Source organism: Zeugodacus cucurbitae, chromosome 3, assembly GCF_028554725.1.
Source record: "Zeugodacus cucurbitae isolate PBARC_wt_2022May chromosome 3, idZeuCucr1.2, whole genome shotgun sequence".
NCBI classification, from domain to species: Eukaryota; Metazoa; Arthropoda; class Insecta; order Diptera; family Tephritidae; genus Zeugodacus; species Zeugodacus cucurbitae.
The window spans coordinates 38,905,899-38,925,412 of NC_071668.1; the positions used below are offsets into that span (position 1 = coordinate 38,905,899).

A 19,514-nucleotide genomic window follows, 5' to 3' on the forward strand; every position below is an offset into this window, starting at 1 on the left:
AATTACCATATTTCATTGTAGGAGACGACGCATTTCCACTGTGTAAACGTATACTGAAGCCTTATAACAGCAAAAACCTTCCCAAAGAGGAAAAAATTTTCAATTATCGTTTAAGTAGAGCAAGACGGTGTATTGAAAACGCGTTTGGAATTTTAAGTGCAAAATGGCTTCGCCTGAGAAAGGTATTACTTTGTTTCAGCATGCTGCTTACTACATAACTTCCTGATCAATAAATGTCGACCGGCTTATAATCCTCCTACCTTCTCTGGATTTGACGGCATCGTATGGGAATCAGGAGAATGGGAAACTATACAAAAAGAAGGCCCTTTAAATGAATTACGTGCCTACCGCGGGGGAGTCCGTCTTCCTACAGACCAATAAGTCTCTTACCATGTCTTTCCAAAATATTCGAAAAAGTTTTAGTATCAAAAATGTCTCCTTTCCTCCACGAAAATAATATAATACCAACCCACCAATTCGAGTTTCGTGCTAAACATGGCACAGTAGAGCAAGTGAATAGAATTACAAACGAAATCAGGAAGGCATTCGAACACAGAGAGTACTGTTCAGCTATTTTTCTCGATGTAACTCAGGCGTTCGATAAGGTCTGGCATGAAGGCCTTTATGGAATATCAAAAACGTTTTACCTTACGAATTGCATAAAACATTGGAGTCATATTTTAGAAATAGGAAATTTACAGTTAAAGTGCAGATTTCATATGAGAAGAACGAGCAATAAGGGCTGGTGTACCTCAGGGCAGTGTATTAGGCCCTACTTTGTACATAATATATACAGCATTCCAATAGCTAATAACGTATTGACATCCACTTTTGCGGATGACACAGCCCTAGTAAGTCGTAACAAATGCCCCATTAGAGCATCAAGAGTGTAATATGTTTTTTATTAAAAAATAAGTTTAATATTTATAAATTTCATGTTTATTTATTTCATAACTAATCATGAGGTAAAAGTGTATAAAAAGTTAATTGTTAATTTTATTTCTGTTCCTTATTCTATTTTTTGTTTTAAGTTTATTTACTTGCTGTAACAGCATACTGTTAAATTCCATACACATATCATCACCAACTGACCGTGGAAGCTTATTCAACAACCAGTCAAAACCAGCAAGGACTTGTGCATATGGTGAGTTGTTCTTTCCTGCTACCAAATCCTCTTGTTTCTTTAAGATGTTATTGAATCGACACCATGGCTCATCATTTTGGTTTCCGCTAAATGTCCGCTTACTTGTGGTGGGTGTTGGATTCTGAAAAATACACATACAAAAAATAAAACATTTTCATTTACATGCACATTATATACACTTACATAACCATATTGCGGAACATTTAACTCCTCCACATCCGCTCTATTTATGGGGGAAGATGAATGGAAATCTTCAAAAGCTGGACTTGTGAAAGTTCTGCGAAAACAATGCATAACTTCATGAAATTTTAAAATAATATTAAATATACTTACTTTCGTTTCTGTGATACATTTGGCAAAACTGCCATTTCTTCAGCAAACTCCCAATCAACAGTATTCAACAGAAAACAAAGGCTCTTCCAGCGTTTCTCCGCCAGCGCTACCCCTTTTGTGCTTGCGGGCCACTTTGGCGTGATAGCGATAGCTCTCCCGTAAGCTAATCCACCCAGCTTTGCACTCACTAACTAATAAAACATAAAAAATAAAAACAAGTTAAGAGATTCATAAAATAAAAGTTTAATTTATATACACTTGCCAGTTTTGCCAAGGGAATTGCTTATGTGGACCCAGGCCTGCTCCACAGCATTTTTATTTGAATGCAAAACGTTAGTAATGTCCAGGGCCAACTATTTTAAGCTTGTGCTTATAATTGCTTATTTTGCATATTTAGAGTTTCCAAGCTTAATTTGATGATCATGCTTAGTTTGCATATTTGTTAAACTTTAAACACATTCTACGCGATTAAACACATTCATGTTTCTCTCGCAGAGGCTTCGAATGTATTTAAGCCTTTACTTTATTTGACGAAATGTGGCAACTCAACCACTATTTTTTCCGCGCTGACAGCTGTGAACTACATTTTTATCTTTTTTGTTATGAGCGTGTGAAACCAGTTTTGACTGGTGTACTATTATTTCAAATGCCTAAAGAATAGGAAACGAAAACAGAATTCTGCTCGCGTATGGCGAGTCAGTACAAAGGCATACTGCGAACAGATAAGTCTGTTTTGTTTTGCATTTATTGTAATTGCTCTATAACTGGTGGTAAAACTTTCAATGTGAAACAACATTTTGAAACACACAAACACAAACTGTGTGTAGAGAGGCGCTCAGAAAAAAACGAAAGTCAATTGCTGCTGAAAGAAAGTGTTGAGAATAAATAGCGCAAATATACCATTGGAAAAAGCACGTCATCCACCTGTTATAGAGTTTCTTGAAAAATATACTAACAAGACAGTGCCGAGTGTTACAAATTTGCGCCTAAAGTATGTTCCTGCGTTATACGAAAAAAATATAGAAAAAATGCGGGCCGCAGTTGGCGACAAAAACATTTGGATATCCATTGACGAAACGACTGACGTTGAGCAAAGATTGATTGCGAATTTTGTTTTTGGAATTTTGGATGGCACCAAAGAAAGTGCGGAAAAGTCTTACCTTTTGATCGCTGGCGTTGTAGAAGCCGCTAATGCCAATACGATGGCAGCATTCCTGAATGATTCGCTGCATATTTTGCTGCATATCACCTCAATTTGAACAAATTAAGTAAATATTTACCAATAATATTTTTTGTTTTAAGGCACCGTCTCGACGCCGTCAATTCAGGGCAGACTTTCCAGAGTTGGGGTACATGGATTGATGCGGCTGAATATTATTGCGATCATTTATACGACATAGATTCAGCAATTAATAAACTCAGCAATGACGACTCAGACGTTATTCGTCGAACTAAAGAAATATTAAAAAATAAGAATCTGAAAAATGACCTTATTTTTATCAAATCAAACTTTGCTTGCCTTTGTGCAGGGGTTGAAAAGCTGCAAACAAAAGGCCTATCTTTGCAAGAAGGTATTGACGTCATGGAAGTTGTAAATCACTCATTAACACAAATCGAGGATAAACGCTTCTTGCAAAAATTAAATGCAGTTGTAACAAGTAAGGAAGGGCTAAGTTCGGGTGTAACCAAACATTTTATACTCTCGCAATTTATTTATTTGACCTTATTTATATTATGTAATACACAATTTGACCCACATATTCGTCATATATATTGTATAAAGTTCATTGAAAGTTGGAAACCATGATATTAGGTTAGAAGCACCGAGGTCCTCGTGTTCGATATATGGGGCCTTAAAAACCTATGGTCCGATTTCGGCGATTTTTAGAACTAGTGCTTACTTTATATATTGTAATGTAAACGATTCAGATCCACTTCAAAGTTCTGGTATATAGGAAGTAGGCGTGGTTGTGAACCGATTTGGCCTACAACAACATATCATTGAGATATAAGGAAACTATTACAAACCAAGTTTCATTGAAATCGGTCGAATAGTTCTTGAGATATGGTTTTTGACCCATAAGTGGGCGACGCCACGCCCATTTTCCATTTTGTAAAAAAATCTCAGTGCAGCTTCCATCTGCCATTTCTTGTGTAAAACTTGGTGTTTCTGACGTTTTTCGTTAGTGAGTTAACGCACTTTTAGTCATTTTCAATCTAACCTTTGTATGGGAACTGGGCGTGGTTATTATCCGATTTCTTTCATTTTTGAACTGTATAAGGAAATGGCAAAAATAAACGACTGCAGAAAGTTTGGTTTATATATCTTTATTGGTTTGCGAGTTATATACAAAAAACCTATTTGGGGGAGGGATCACGCCCACTTTTCAAAAACAATTACATCCAAATGTGCCCCTCCTTAATGCGATCCTATGTTCCAAATTTTTTTCATAACTTTATTTATGGCTTAGTTATGACACTGTATAGGTTTTCGGTTTCCGCCATTTTGTGGGCGTGGCAGTGGACCGATTTTTTTGAAAGTAACCTCCTCAGGGTGCCAAGGAATATGTGTTCCAAGTTTCATTAAGATATCTTAATTTTTACTCAAGTTATCGCTTGCACGGACAGACGGACAGACAGACGGACGGACAGATAGGATTTCAAATCCACTCGTCATCCTGATCATTTATGTATATATAACCTCATATCTAACTCTTATATTTCTTGGTGACACAAACAACCGTTCTGTGAACAAAACTATTATACTCTGTGCAACAGGTTGCGAGAGTATAAAAAGAAACGAAGGCTACACGTCTTTATGCAAAATTAAAAGAATTATTTTCAATAACTCGAAGGAAAATGATAACTTCATCCATTCTTTAACACCGTTGGAAGTTGCTAATTTTAAATACTGTCCAGTGACTTGAGTGGACGTTGACAGATCTTTTTCCGTTTACACCACATTGTTAAATGAAAAACGACGATCGCTTTTATTTGAAAATTTGAAGCAACATTTAATTGTGCAGAGCTGGAAACTAACCTTAAGGTAAAAATAGATTCCTAAAAGTATACCATGAAATATTTATTTGCAATAACTATTGCAAAGACAGAGTTGCCATTAGTTGTAGCATTGAAATCCTTGCTGAAGATTGTGGTCAGAAATCCAAAATAATTTATTTATTAAACATATAAGGTAATATAAAATATAACTGCTTCGTACCCCAACCCATGGGAGGGTCAGGAAATACCAACAAGCCAACAGAAAATATTAGTTTCTGAAATAGATGCGCTAAAACAAAACTTGAAAGAAATAGAACAATTATGCCAACAATTAAAAGCTGAAAATCAAATGCATAAAGAACAAAATAATCGCCCACTTGAGTCTAATTATAGCCAATCGCAATACGAAACTGCTGAAGAGGAATTGGCTCTGGAAACAGATTGAATTTTAAAGAAAAGCAAAAGTCCTAGTAAAAAGCGTAAGGCTTTCACCAGAAGTGATTACAAAAGAAAATGCAATATCATCGAAAGGTGAAAACCACACCGTAGCTAAAAATTATAAACCGAAGTATGAACCACGGCCTCAGCCCATTATGATTTCAAATATCTCTGATTATCAAGAACTAAATAGCCAAATTAAAGCTATTCCCAAAAGTTATTTTGTACTAGTTAAAACTCCTAAATAACGACATTCAAAAACTTAGTGTCACATCAAGTCATGACTATAGATCGGTGACGAAAATGTTGTCTGCTTCCGGAGCTTCATGGTATTCCTTTGAAGATTAACAAACACGCCCAATAAAAGAACAAGATTTAAAAGTTCTGAACGTCGTAAGCACAAAACCATCGAGGGTCAAAAACCAAACTCAGAAAAACCCAATTGCTGTAACTGTGGCGAAAGCCATCCGGCAAACTACAGGTATTGTTGCCAAGGAGCTTCAAAGCATTAGAAACAAAACTTTGAAGAAACAAAAAGTCTCAACAAATTTGCCCACTACCGCAAATAATCCACACATTGCCAACAAAAATGCTGTCCACAAGCAGAGGTTTGTTGTCAGGTAAGTGGTTTGTTGTCACTATAAGTCATTGTAGTTTTGTTTATTAACATAGTTAATTTACGTTCGATCTCATCAGAGTACTTGACAACTGATGATGACCCTTGACTGAGCATTGAAAGCTCTTGTTCGATCAAATAGATCGCTTTTTTGTCAGAATATGTAAAATCTAGTCTCGCAATTATCGCGTGAAAATTTAGCACCGTATTGAATGAGGACAATACCATATCCGCTGAACCTATAATTTTATTCCTTATTATACCCACGGCTTGATAGTGTCGTGAGCTACCCTCGTATCCTTCAAAGACTTTGTATGCGGTGTGGGCAGCTTGTCTCCAAGATACGTAACGCGCTTGATCTCCATTAAATTCTGTCATACTTTTAACTAAATCCAAGGGTTCGTCTCACGTAATGCCAGATTTAATTATTACGGGTTGAAATTCCTCCACACGAGGAGTTGTTTCCATTCGAGACAATCTATTAGTTAATTCGTCTATTTTTAGTTGAAAATCCCGTCGGGTATGCTCTGTTGCAGTACGCACTGCAGCATTAAGCAGCCCTTGAATAGTTTGAGCATCCATTGATAGATTTAATCACAAAAAGGTATAAAGGAAAGAAAGGTATCAAATATCTGTTCCTGTTCGTCCCAGGACTTCCTATCACTCACTATAAGTTTTTTACTTAATATTTTTATTATCCTTTATCGTTTTGTATTTAATTATAGAAATGTTTCTAAACTTGGATCATTGCCACGCTTTCGGATTCTATAGTTTTTTTGTTGTAGTATTCCTCTAATGTCGCTATTTTTCCCCCTTTATAATTGAATACTATGTTCATACAATTTATTTTCCCTTTTTGATTGTAGAAGTAGTTTTCAACAATTTTTTTCCTGTCGGTCCTTTTGTCTAGGTTGTCCAAGTCTCCTACAATTTTATTTATTTTGTCGTAATCTATGTTGCTGGGTAGAGCCTCCCAGTCTGACATTTTATTCATTACCTTGATAAATTTTTATTAAATGGACCGTATGGGCCTTATATTCTTTATAATTCCCCTCCCGAAGGTGGTGAATCGCAGAGAATTTATTTATTATAAGCTGGAGGGTCCCCGCGAAGGTGGTGAATCGCAGCTTTTTTATTTTTGTTTATCGGCTGTACAAACAGTTTCTTATTGTTAAAAGCTTATTTTAATTATTTTTACATTTATAATTCTCTGGAGGGTCCCACCGAAGGTGGTGAATCGCAGAGAATTTATTTGTTATAAGCTGGAGGGTCCCCCGAAGGTGGAGAGTCACAGCTTTTATTAATTTTTTGTTATCGGTTGTACAAACCGTTTTTATAATTTTTTATTTAAAGGTAAATTTTAACACAATTAACCCAACAAATGAAAGGCGCTAAAACAAGTAAAATAATGATCATAAAACACTCTACTTACAGTTTTCGATACATATTTATGTTAACTAATTATATCAATTTCCCTCGGTGAATGTTTCAGGAGACTGGAACCTTCTTATTTTCTTTCCTTGGTTTTGGTTTTTTCTTTTAATGATCCCCCGATGGCTACGCCTCGGCTTGGCGTGCAATGCCTAATAAAGTTTGTGTTTTTTTTTTTCTTTTAGGATTATTAATTTTTTACTATCCTCTATGAGGATCACTTTTGTTTTTTAATTTTATTTCTCATTTATTAACAATCCTCTATGAGGATCACTTGTTCTTCACTTTTATATATCCTCTATGAGGATCACTTGTTCTATCACTTTCCATGATTATCCTCTATCACTTGTTTTTCACTTAAACAAAAAAAATTACTGTGTCCTTTATAAGGATTTTTTTCGTATGGGTCCGAACCCACGGCCACGATCACGTATCCTTTTCAGAGGATATTTCTTTTTTCGTAGCCCCACGTTGGGCGCCAATTAATCAAACACGATTTTAAGTTTTTGATTTCCGTTTATTACTTGCTATGCAAGTAGAGCCGATATCGCTGAGTGAGTTATAACAACTGAATTTTGGTTTTACAAATTAGCGGCGACTACGCCTAAATGCCTAACTTCCCTAAACACTAGCAGTTGCTGCCGCGTGATCAAAGCACTTTTGATGTAACTTGACTCCAGAAGTTGTTTGTTATTCCTAGCAAGCTTGCGGATGCATTGTCAGCAATTCGATGGGAATGAAATCGAATTGAAATCGAATATGCAACTGTTAACTTTATGTGTTTGCTGATGTTGTTGTCATGCGTTGACTTATTGACGCATGCTCAGCACTTTTCGGACATTGTTGCTAATGTTATAGGAGTCATTACAATTATGCTTTTGCTGGTGTTGTTGTCATGCGTTGACTTGTTGACTCATGCTCAGCACTTTTCGGACTTTGTTGTTAATGTTATGTAAATCATTACAATTATGCTTTTGCTGGTGTTGTTGTCATGCGTTGACTTGTTGACGCATGGTCAGCATTTTTCGGGTGTTCACCGTTTATGCGAACGCTGGTGTTAACTTATATTTGTCTATATATGTATGTATAAGTCGATGATTATAAGTCAATCTTAAGTTGATAATATATATTTGGATTATATATATAAAATAGTAATGATTAACGTTATTATCAAAACTAATGTAAGGAAAAGATGACTACTTACGTGATAAAAATGTAGACATTTTATTTTTGTAGTATTGTACTATGTTTACATCCATCAGCTGAAACAAATCACATCATTCATATCTTTTTTTTCAAATTTTGTTTTTTTTTTTTTATTTCAATTAATTTTGACATACAGAAATCAAAATGTCAAAAAACATTTGATTGTGGCAGAAGAGCTTAAAGCTTTCGGTGTGTTCAATGCAATCCATTGCAGTATATTTCACAACATCACAAAATGTCAATGGTTTCTAGAACTCTATTGTAGTACGGAACACCATTTGCTTTCAAACAAAATTCGGAAAACCGGTGATACACATATGGTTTCTAAAGCATACAACAATATGTATTAGATGGCTGTCTAAGGTATTAAGGTAATAAAAGTTTCACGTTCATATAGATATGAACAATTGGTCAAAGCAATTTGTGCACAGTCGCTATACTATTGCTGGATATGTGTTTGACAAGATAACTCACATTGCTTCTGCGAATTCGTTGTTGGCTTTACTACCGTGGTGATTTTAGAGGTTTTATTTTAATTAATGCGCTCAAGTTTTGTCCGAAAATATCAAAGTAATATTAAAACATATAATATCCAATATTAGACTAGATATGTCAAATATAAATAGTAGGTAAGTACATGATAGGTTTTGACATTATCTTTAATGCAGCAGGTGTACCCTGTATATAGATCCGACGGCACTAGTAAATTGTGTTGCTATGCTCATCCTGAAGCCCCATTAATTGAGGATTACAGGGCTGGTGACATGATTTGCTCAGAATGTGGACTTGTAGTAGGTGATCGCGTTATTGACGTTGGCTCGGAGTGGCGTACTTTTAGTAATGAAAAAAGTGGAGTTGATCCAAGCCGTGTTGGCGGAGCTGAAAATCCATTGCTTGGTGGGGGAGATCTGTCAACAATAATCGGACCAGGAACAGGATCTGCATCATATGACGCTTTTGGGGCACCAAAATATCAAAATAGGCGCACCATGAGTAGTTCCGATAGATCTTTGATTTCAGCCTTCAAGGAAATATCAACAATGGCTGATCGAATAAATCTTCCGAAAACAATAGTCGATCGCGCTAATAATCTCTTTAAACAGGTAAGGGAAAAAGTGTATTAGTGTATGTTAATTATTACCCGAAAAATTTACAAAATTTCATAAAAGAATATCTTCTCTCGATTAAAGTTAATTTTTCTTTTATATTTTTTTATACATTCCAAACTTTTTAATAACAAAAAAATCTCTTTTTAAACTTGATCAACAATGTTCTGACACAAATACTCCAAAATTCTGTGGACAGTAGCCTACATAATGTACAAAAATAATTTACTCTACTGCAAAAATTGTACATGTATAGTGTAATATATAGAATAATTACGGGTCGGCTTTAGTATACTATCCCAGGCTTTCGGTAATAAAATGGGTATCGTTGGAAAGAGGACGTTCTCCAGATTAAGAATATATATTTAGCTGCAGCTGGCTTATAGTTTTTGAGATATTCGCACTTAAAGTTGAAAAAAGTGCAACTTTTATCTTGAATTTTCACAATATTCAGTATATATTTTATTAATATTATGCACTTATTTTACACTTATACTCCACCACATTGTTTCTTCATATTCTGCATTAAATAAATATTTAACATTTTACACAAATCTCTTAATTTCAACAATAACAAAAAGGGTTGCAGCTTGACAAGTAATAAGTGTTGCCATATCAGATATTGTGCAAACATCCAGCGTAGACACGACAAATGCGGTGCAGGCGATGCAGTGCGTTATATGCGGGCATATCACAAATTCAAACATATGTTGGCAAATGTAGATGTCCAATGCAAAGTGTATTCAACAAAGTGAACCAGGTATATGACATATCACAATTTTTTACCCGAATGTGACATGTTTGTTGCCATTGATTTAACCCATACATTTATTCAAAAATTCAAATTTTGAAATTCAAAAGCAAACAAATTTCAAACCAAAAAAAATATTTTTTAAATGAATAAAAGAAAATGCCGAATACTTTCTGCTTAGGCAAAACAACTCATGGAAGCAATTTACTAAGGTTTTGTGCTCCAACTGACAAATTGCAAACAATTTTATCAATATATATTATATTGCTAAATTTAAAAAAGACGGATTAATGTAAACAAATACATGTATTGTTTACTATTTTATTGTCAAAAGCGGGTATGTCAAATACTTAGTTCACTTTGTTGAATACACTTTGGCCCAATGTAAGCACGATTTTGCGATAAAAAAGCCATTATCGTTTTTTTATACTCTCGCAACCTGTTGCACAGAGTATAATAGTTTTGTTCATCTAACGGTTGTTTGTGTCACCAAGAAATATAAGAGTTAGATATAGGGTTATATATAGCTCGAGACACTGCTCGCGTACGGCAAGTACCCTTCCGACATCTAAAAATTCCGACTGCACTATTGCTTTTCGATATTCCACATCATTTTGGCCTCCGACGCAGTCAAAACGTTCCTTTTTCTAACAACACCTCGGCTGGTCGATGGCTCGTTACAATCTATTTAAAAGACATCCGTAACATTTTAAACAAATTAAATTCTATAATAACATACTTCCACTCATTTTAAAAAAAGATAGCGTTAAGGAATTTATATAAAACAATTCGGAAATCACTTGGAAATATTCACGAATATTCGCTTAGAAAAACTCACGTATGATCACTTGCAAAAGCACAATTTGAATTGAAAAGTATGAAAAAAGAGTAAAACGGGCAGAAAAAGAACAGTACTTTGATTCAATCTTTGGCATTCTTGCCTGTCAAATGATCGGAGAGGGATGGGACTGTCAGAACAGATAGACGATTCGACATTTTGCACAATGAATGACGAAGCCTCCCTCAGAATTATGAGCAATTGCAGCAGTTCGCCCGACATCACCATTGCTAGCGGTGGTCTGATAAATTGCATAACCTGGCGACCTATGCTAACCCTTGCATCAGATCATCTGCCCATAATTATCTCAATTGAAAAACCTCCCGATTTTATTTATGCGGGCAACCGCACATATGTTAACTTTAATAAAGTTAACTGTGGCGGCTTCACTGAATTCACTGAGAATACCTTCACGTTGGCGAACGTCAATTCCGCAAGGTGATCGCCGCTGCTACTGCTCGCTTCATACCAGCCGGAGTAGAGTACTTGAAGTCCTGTAGTCTCTCTCCCCGGTGTGAGCAAGCTCTGGCCAACCCCTCCTCGGAACCGGAGAGGTGCGCGAGCTATTTTAGCCGACAGTTCATACTGCACCCTCCGGTTGACAAGACTAAAAGGCGTGTCACCAGACGGCTGCGCAAAATGCCAAAAAGTGGTCACACTACTGATATCTGGGAAACCCGCCAACCAAGGGGAGTTTTATCGCCCGATAACTCTCCATAACTTAACGCTACTAGAACATTGAACGAACAACACATTCTTCGGAGCTGAATAGATTGATCGTGAACTACCTGAGTGTTCGGCAATCATCCGTATTATCGATCGAAGTAAAACATCTAAACTCAGGGAATTTCAGTGACCTCCTTCGCAGATGACTGCACCATAATGTCATCGCGAACTGGTATTCTTTATCACTTTCTCGCTTCTTATCTGCGAGGAGCTTGGCACTGGCACCTGCGAAATCCGTGGCGGCCCTTTTTACCAACTGGACGAAAGAGTCAGAGCACCAGGTGCATCAAGAGGTCATTCCTACAATACTTTAACGAACTAGCACAATACACCAACCAGACTGCGGACGACAGACATCCGTATTTCAACTCTACTGGTCACCCTGATGACTTTAGTGTAAATAACTCTATATCTAAGTCGTTTATTTTTAGGACTTACAAACAACCGTTGGGTGAATAAAACTATGTATTATCTCTGTGTTATGTAACTGATGTAAATAATGACGTTTCTTGTGTTTTAGACAAAATTATATACATTTTAAGCTTAACTATTGCTTAAATGTATTTCTATTATATATATTTCAAATATGTACAAAAGATAAACAAAAATCTTAGACAATTTAATTGTAGACAATGCAATTTTACTTTTTCACTTTGTGATGAAGCAGTTTATCGGCGCGGCCAATGGTTACATGAAATTGTTTGATCCTCTTCGTATATTATTATTAATAGTAGAAAAGGTCCAAAGATGCAAAATTCTTAAAATTTAAAAGCTGTGCATAAATTATATATTCATTTATAGGTGCATGATGGTAAAAATCTCAAAGGACGGTCAAACGATGCTAAGGCATCTGCGTGCTTGTATATTGCCTGCCGACAAGAGGGTGTTCCTCGTACTTTTAAAGAAATATGTGCCGTTAGCAAAATAAGCAAAAAAGAAATTGGTCGTTGCTTTAAGTTGACCCTAAAAGCACTTGAAACAAGTGTTGACTTAATTACAACTGCTGATTTCATGTCTAGATTTTGTGCCAATCTTGGTAATTATTAATTAAATAATAGATATACTTGTAAATATAATTAGTAATCTTTATTGTTTTCGTTTACTTTAGACCTTCCAAATATGGTACAACGAGCTGCAACATACATAGCTAAAAAAGCTGTCGAAATGGATATTGTTCCGGGAAGATCACCTATTTCAGTAGCTGCCGCAGCCATTTATATGGCTTCTCAGGTTTGTTTAAACACTACCTCATGGAAATAAGTATATGTGCATATGTGTTTTAACATTAAACACAGTGGTTTTCTTAGGTAACAATTAATTTTTTTATATGAAAGTTTTCATAACAAGTAACCCAAAATATGTTAAAACAACTTACACCCCAATTGTGTAATTTGTGTAATGCTACTGGCGAATAGTCGCCAGTGTAGTTGCGTTGGCTACTGAGTCTAGATTTCATATTACGATAATCTATTTGAGTTCTCCCTGAGTTCACATTTTTGACAATTATTTTTAAACTATTTGGCAGCATTCTTCAAATGTGAGTGACGATTTGAGCAGTTTAAAATACAAATACGTGAACAAAAGTATTTTATTTGAATCATAATATAAAAAAGAACTATGATCAGTAGTTCTGAATTATTTTATGTTTACTATATTTTGTATATTTTCAAATAGATTTGAAAAATATTTCGGTATATCAAACAAAGCGTTTTCATATTTGTTGGCCTCATTTTTCATCCCTCAACCGATCAACTTGTGAGCCTCTAATTATGAAGATTTGCGTAGCACTATGATGCTTTGCTGAAGGTAACTATCAAAAAGGCCAAGGGAAGCGGCAACATTTACGCAAAATAAAATATGCCAAAACATATAAAATAATCCAACAGAATTTTATGGTGTAATCCGAAGTATGAATGAAACAATTGTGCACATTTCAACACCTAAAAAAAGAACGCAATATCTGTATATTAATATCTATACCTACAGAAGTGAATCAAATCTTACAAATTGCTTAAAAATATAGTATTATTAAAATATTAGCCCCTGCCATTCTTTTCCAGTCGTATGTTGAGACCTGAATCTATTTATTTCGGCTGCAAAGCCATTTCACTGTACCTCCGAATGGTTTTGCATTTATTTTAAATAATATTTAAAAAGCAACTCATTCAATTATATATTAATTTAATTGTTTATTTGTATTTACAATTTCTTCGCCATCTCAATATACATATATACTGCTTTACTCAAAACTTCATTATGGATGAAGAAGCTGGTCTTGATCAGTAGCCTGCTTTTGACATATTGAAAACTATAATGAGGGTTGATAGTAATAGATAATATGCAAAAAATGGTGATCAGTAGCCTCTCTTAATGTATTTCTCGGGCTACGATAGACTGAAGGCTACTGGACTCAGGCTATTATAGATACATAATATGGGTGTTTTTTTTAATTTAGTTATGAAACAAAAATAATCTATAGATTATCAATAGGAAATAAGTATATGTGCACTTTCACATAATGCTCTAATTCGGTACAAATAAGAAATTAATATACTATTTTTTCAATATCGGAAAAGTAAATATATTAATTCGATATTTTTCCAAGAAATTTGTGTCTGAAGAATCGAACATTTTTATAATTTCAATAGGATTCAACATTGGGAAGCGATTTAGCTGAGAGATATGGCGCTTTCCTGTAGAAAAGGCAATGCCCTGCATGGAGATTAAATATCATTCAGATTAAACGCATATATAGCTTCGGAGAGCCTGTTGCCCAAGTTGCTTTTTCGATCATTTCGACATTGCCGACATTTGGGGCTATTGAATTCCAATAAGTTCAGGCTCTCCGGAATTATATTTAATGTGTTTATTCTGAATTAAAAATTGGTGGACACGATAATGAAAAAATAATATATTCGGGGTTGTTGTGGAATCTGACAGTTGTCGGAATCAGAAATCAAACCGATAAAAAATTCTGGTTCGTGTCATGAATTCTGATATTATTGGTTTGATGTTCGAATCTGAAATTCTATTAGTTTTAGGTGTCATGGAAACCAATTTTATCGGTTTAACTATCAGAAACAAACCAAGAACTTCAGGGCTGACAGATTTGAGACATTTTGTTCAAATTTATTTTGTTTTGCCGTATATTGGAAAAATATAATTATTATTAAAAAATAAGATAAGAACGCTAAATGACGTAATTATTGAATTCAACGGAAAAAATTAAATATTCTAAGAATTTTACAAAATAAGTAATTCAGATTAGATCATGGAAATATCTAACTTTTTATATAAAAGTTAAACAATATACAGTGGAACTTCCATAACTCGAAGATCTCCATTACTTGAACTTTTAAATTGGCAATATCGTTTAAAAATCAAATTTCATACAAATTTCCTTCCATAACTCGAATTTCTATAACTCGAAGTTCTCCATAACTCGAACTCTTGAAGTGGCATTGAAAGGCAATTCCATACAAATTTCCTCGAATATACATATATATATACACTTAAATATGTACATTACATAAAAATAATAACTATTTTTGACTTCCTTTGAGCATAAAGCGAATTACTGCGATTTCTTAAAACTTTCATTTTTTCGCCCTAATTTCATTACCAAATAAAATAAAAGCTGAAATAATTTCTCATTTTGATTAAATTTTGTGGGTTTAATGAATATTTTGAACTTATTATATGATTACAATTCCAAATACATGTCTTGCTAATTTTTCCCCATGAATAAATAGCAGAACAGCTTATTCGAATATTGGTTTGCTTATATTCGAAAAGACGAAAATCCAATCAGATTCTGTGATACCAATGAAAATCAGAATTGGTTTGCCATTCTGACATTCAGCAAATCTGTCTTGGATTCCACAACACCCCTGATCAATACCTTAATTTGTAGCAAAGTAGAGCATTAGGTGAAAGTGCACATATACATACTTATTTCTTATTGAGAATTTATGTATTATATTTTTTGTTGCTAAGAGAGTATTATAGTTTTGTTCACATAACGGTTGTTTGTATGTCCTAAACCTAAACGAGTTAGATATAAGGTTATATATACCTTGAGTAAAAATTGAGATATATTGATGAAACTTGGTACACCTATATCTTGGCGCCATAAGATGATTCGAAGATGGCCAGAATCGGACCACTGCTACGACCATAAAATGACGAATCGATAACCGAAAATCTAGAGCTCTAAGCAAGCCATATATTAAGCAATGAAAGTAAAATTTGGTAAAAGAGTTCCTTCTAGGAAGGGTCATATTTGGACGTAATTTTTTTGGGAAAATGGGCGTGACCTCGCCTCTTACTAAGTTTTTTTGTAAATATCTCATAAAATACTAGCTATATCACTCACTTCCTTATAAATCTAAAAATGGAGGAAATCGGATTATAACCATGCCCACCTCCCATACCAAGGTTATGTTGAAAACTACTAAAACTGCTTTAATTCAGCAAGGAAAACCACTAGAAACATTTAATTGCATTATAAAGATGGTAGAGAAGAGCTGCACTCAAAATGCTATGCAAAATTTTAAATGGGCGTGGTTTCGCCCACTTATGGGTCAAAACCATATCTTCGAAACTATTAGACCAATTTTAATATAATTACGTTCATAATATCTTCATGGCTTTCCAATGATATGTTAAGAAAATAGTTGAAATCGGTTCACAACCACGCCTACTTTCCATATACAAGAACTTTGAAGTCGATCTTAATCGTTTACTTTTCAATATATAAAGTCAGCACTATACTCCAATTATAGTGTGTCATCGTTGCCGAAATCGGACCATAAGTATTCAAGGCCCATATATCAAACATGAGGACCTCAGTTCTTCTAACAAATTTTTTACTAAAAAATATATTTTAAAGAAATTCAGACGGAATACGTTTTTTCTAATAATATGTCTCCGTGCCGAAAATGAGTGAAATCGTGTCATAACTTCACCTATCTCCCATATACCTAATATTAGGTTTTCCAAATTTTCAATGGACTTTATGCCATATATATGCCGTATGTGTGAGTTAAATTGTGTGTTATATTAATAAAATTAAATAAATAAATTGCGAGGGTATAAAATTGGTGGTTACACCCGAAGCCCTTCTTTTCTTGTTCATTACTAAGTTTAAAAAAATTTAAGTTGTTTTAAAATATTTTTGGTTACTAGTTATCAATAATTTTGTTAAAACACATATGCATACACTTATTTCCATGAGGTAAGTGCACTTCTGTGTTACTTTTCTATGTAATATGTATGGTATCGCTAATAATGTTTTATAAAAGGGCGATTCTAATATTCTAGTATAAAAATGTGAATTAGTATTAGGTATCTCTACTAATCTAAGGGTACCGATAAATTTGGATAACAAATCAAAGTACTTTTTATTGTCCAAGAAATTGTGGAAATTTAAATCCATATGCTTAAACAGCATTGAATTAATATTCATACTATTCGTAACGTTACTGAATTTTTGGTTCATTATTTTAAAACATTTATATTGGCAATCTTAAGATATTTAAAATATTATTAAACAAACTATAGATGTTGATTACTAGCTTTGGCTACTCTAAATGAATTTTTTGCTCGAATACCACCTTGATATTTTACTAATAATTTTAAAAATAATAATAATACAACTTTATATGTGAATTATTTTATTTTCTCTTGGTCTAAGACGAAATTGCGTTTCTTTCGTTTATGACGTCTCGGTTTTTGTGTAACTCAATCATAAAAAGTTTGTCACATTAATATACCGCAAAGTTACAATACTCAAACTATAAGTTTTTAACAAATATTTGTATACATAGTTTTTATTTGTTTTTCTTGGTTTAATTGTGTTTCATTTACAAACGAATTGTTGATAGCATATTATCGGTTTAATCAAACGTTATTTTTTAGAGTAGAGATATAGAAGCAGTAAATGCAATATTTTTTATATTTTAAAGCGTATACATATTTATTTTTAGGCTTCCGAACATAAACGTAGTCAAAAAGAAATTGGTGACATTGCAGGTGTGGCCGATGTAACGATAAGGCAATCTTATAAATTGATGTATCCACACGCTCTGAAGCTATTTCCTGAGGATTTCAAGTTCACTACTCCTATTGATCAACTACCACAAATGTAGAATGTATAGCCTTATATTTATCCTTCGTAGCCATCAACATTAGAGTAATTAAATACACAGACTATAATTTATAGTTAATCTATAAAATTAGTTTTAAAAGTAATTAGTTCTGAGCTAGCGAATGGTTGTTAAGGGGCACACCTAGAGTAATAGCCTAAAAAAGGTGATTTTTATCAATTATTTAAAAATTTTAAGAATATATTTATACATGTTTCAAGAATATACAGTGAAATTTTTGAAGAAAAAAATTAAATATTTTTTAAGTTATAGTCGATCTCCAACGGCGCGAAAAAAGGTCCTTCACTGCACTTCACTTTGCTGCAGTGATTCCGGTCTTCTCCGTGGATGAAATCTAAAAAAAAATTCTCGTTAAACTAGATAATATTGTCTGTACAATGATCTACGATAAAAAAAATCAAAAATTGACAATATGGCGGCGTTTAAAAAAAAATAGTCGAATTTTACCAAAAATTTTGGTCAATGCCAAAATTAGATTTTTTGATCAGATCAAAAATCGATAGGTCATTGTACGGAGAACTATATATCAATATTTCACACTAGGTGTGCCCCTTAATGGTTTAATTGTTTGTACCTTTTCAAGAAGAAAGAAACAATATTTAGGTCATTTTAAGTATATTTATTATTCGCTCTAATAATTTAATTTAATCGTATATATTCTTTCTTTCAAACATTGTGACTCATTCAAAGAAAGTTCAGTTAAGTATTATCGTGTAACCAGGTATGAAAATAAATTAAATTCTAAAAAAATAAAACTAAACCTAAAAAATTTCGTTTACCACATAATGCATACTAGAGGAGAAATACTTACATACTAGCGGTTATATAAGGACGGCGTGGCGGATAGCCTGGAAACCTGGAGTAATTCATAAATCTGGGCTGTACTCCTGAATCTGGTCGCTAATGCTGTTGGTTCTAAACTTACACTTCATTTGGTGTAATGCTACTGAAGTGTAGTCGCCAGAGTAATTGCCCTGGCTACTAAACAAGTTTTCATACTTATCACAATATCCTAGAATATGCAGATAAAAAACCTATGTTTATATTTTTGGTAAGCACAGTTTGTAGTATTTTGTAGCATTGCTCAAAATTGTGAAAGCATTCGAGAAATAAAACATAAAGACATGGGAAATATTGACTTTCATTGAAATTTAAAATCGTGTTCATTGGTAAATTTTATTTCTTATTTGTGCGTTTGTCCTGAAATAACAAGTTGTCTGTACATTAATGTATTTATTGTTCAATATGATTCTTGTGGGCAATTTTAAAGAACCTGGAAAATTACATAATAGGGGTGTATTATGTATCTATACTCGACTGTTTGGTGATTTGGATTTCTGTTGCTATTGCTTTTGGTGAGCAGCAGGCTAGCGTCAATTTTTGGTAGTCGTCGGCAGTCTCATAAAATGGTACATACATATATTAACTTTGTTCTAACAAGTTATATATAGCCATGGTCACGAACATAGCACATTTATTTATAAGAAGCAATAAACGCATATAGGTACAATTCATAAAGATATTTAAAAGAGTAAAACGGAGTAAATAGTATGATTACATATTTATGCATTTAAGTAAAAAATAGCAAATGTTCTGGAATGTAAGCATATATACGAAATATATGTTATTAAAATATGTAAAATTAATTTTCAAAAAGTTCCAATGTATTGAAAGCTGGGAATTAATTTTATCAACAAAATGTTTCCAAGTCGACTGCGACCAAGCAACGGGCAAAAAATTTACCGTAAAAAATCACAT

General features: G+C 33.8%; 2 protein-coding genes across 5 annotated transcripts; one reads left to right on the forward strand and one right to left on the reverse strand.

Moving 5' to 3' along the window:
• Nucleotides 1-888: 888 nt before the first annotated feature.
• Nucleotides 889-3,167, reverse strand: LOC105220304 (uncharacterized). The gene is made up of 3 exons (XM_011196744.3): nt 1,478-3,167; nt 1,328-1,421; nt 889-1,265 (listed from the first exon to the last, which is right to left on the reverse strand). The coding sequence occupies exons 1-3, from the start codon at nt 1,510-1,512 to the stop codon at nt 984-986; spliced, it is 411 nt and encodes a 136-aa protein (XP_011195046.2). The 5' UTR covers nt 1,513-3,167; the 3' UTR covers nt 889-983.
• Nucleotides 3,168-8,440: 5,273 nt separating this feature from the next.
• Nucleotides 8,441-18,902, forward strand: LOC105220303 (transcription initiation factor IIB). Of its 4 annotated transcripts, XR_008470202.1 has the most exons (7): nt 8,444-8,797; nt 8,857-9,271; nt 12,391-12,625; nt 12,698-12,819; nt 17,577-17,782; nt 18,447-18,477; nt 18,553-18,901. XR_008470202.1 is itself a non-coding variant. In XM_054226412.1 (6 exons), exons 1-5 carry the CDS (start codon nt 8,778-8,780, stop codon nt 17,736-17,738), a joined length of 954 nt encoding a protein of 317 aa, XP_054082387.1. In that variant the 5' UTR covers nt 8,443-8,777; the 3' UTR covers nt 17,739-17,782; nt 18,447-18,902. The 4 variants fall into 4 exon arrangements, 3 of the variants coding, with proteins under 3 accessions (XP_011195045.1, XP_054082387.1, XP_011195043.1); XM_054226412.1 differs by having other exon boundaries at nt 8,443-8,797; nt 18,447-18,902; XM_011196743.3 differs by lacking the exons at nt 18,447-18,477; nt 18,553-18,901 and having other exon boundaries at nt 8,441-8,793; nt 17,577-18,252.
• Nucleotides 18,903-19,514: the final 612 nt, after the last annotated feature.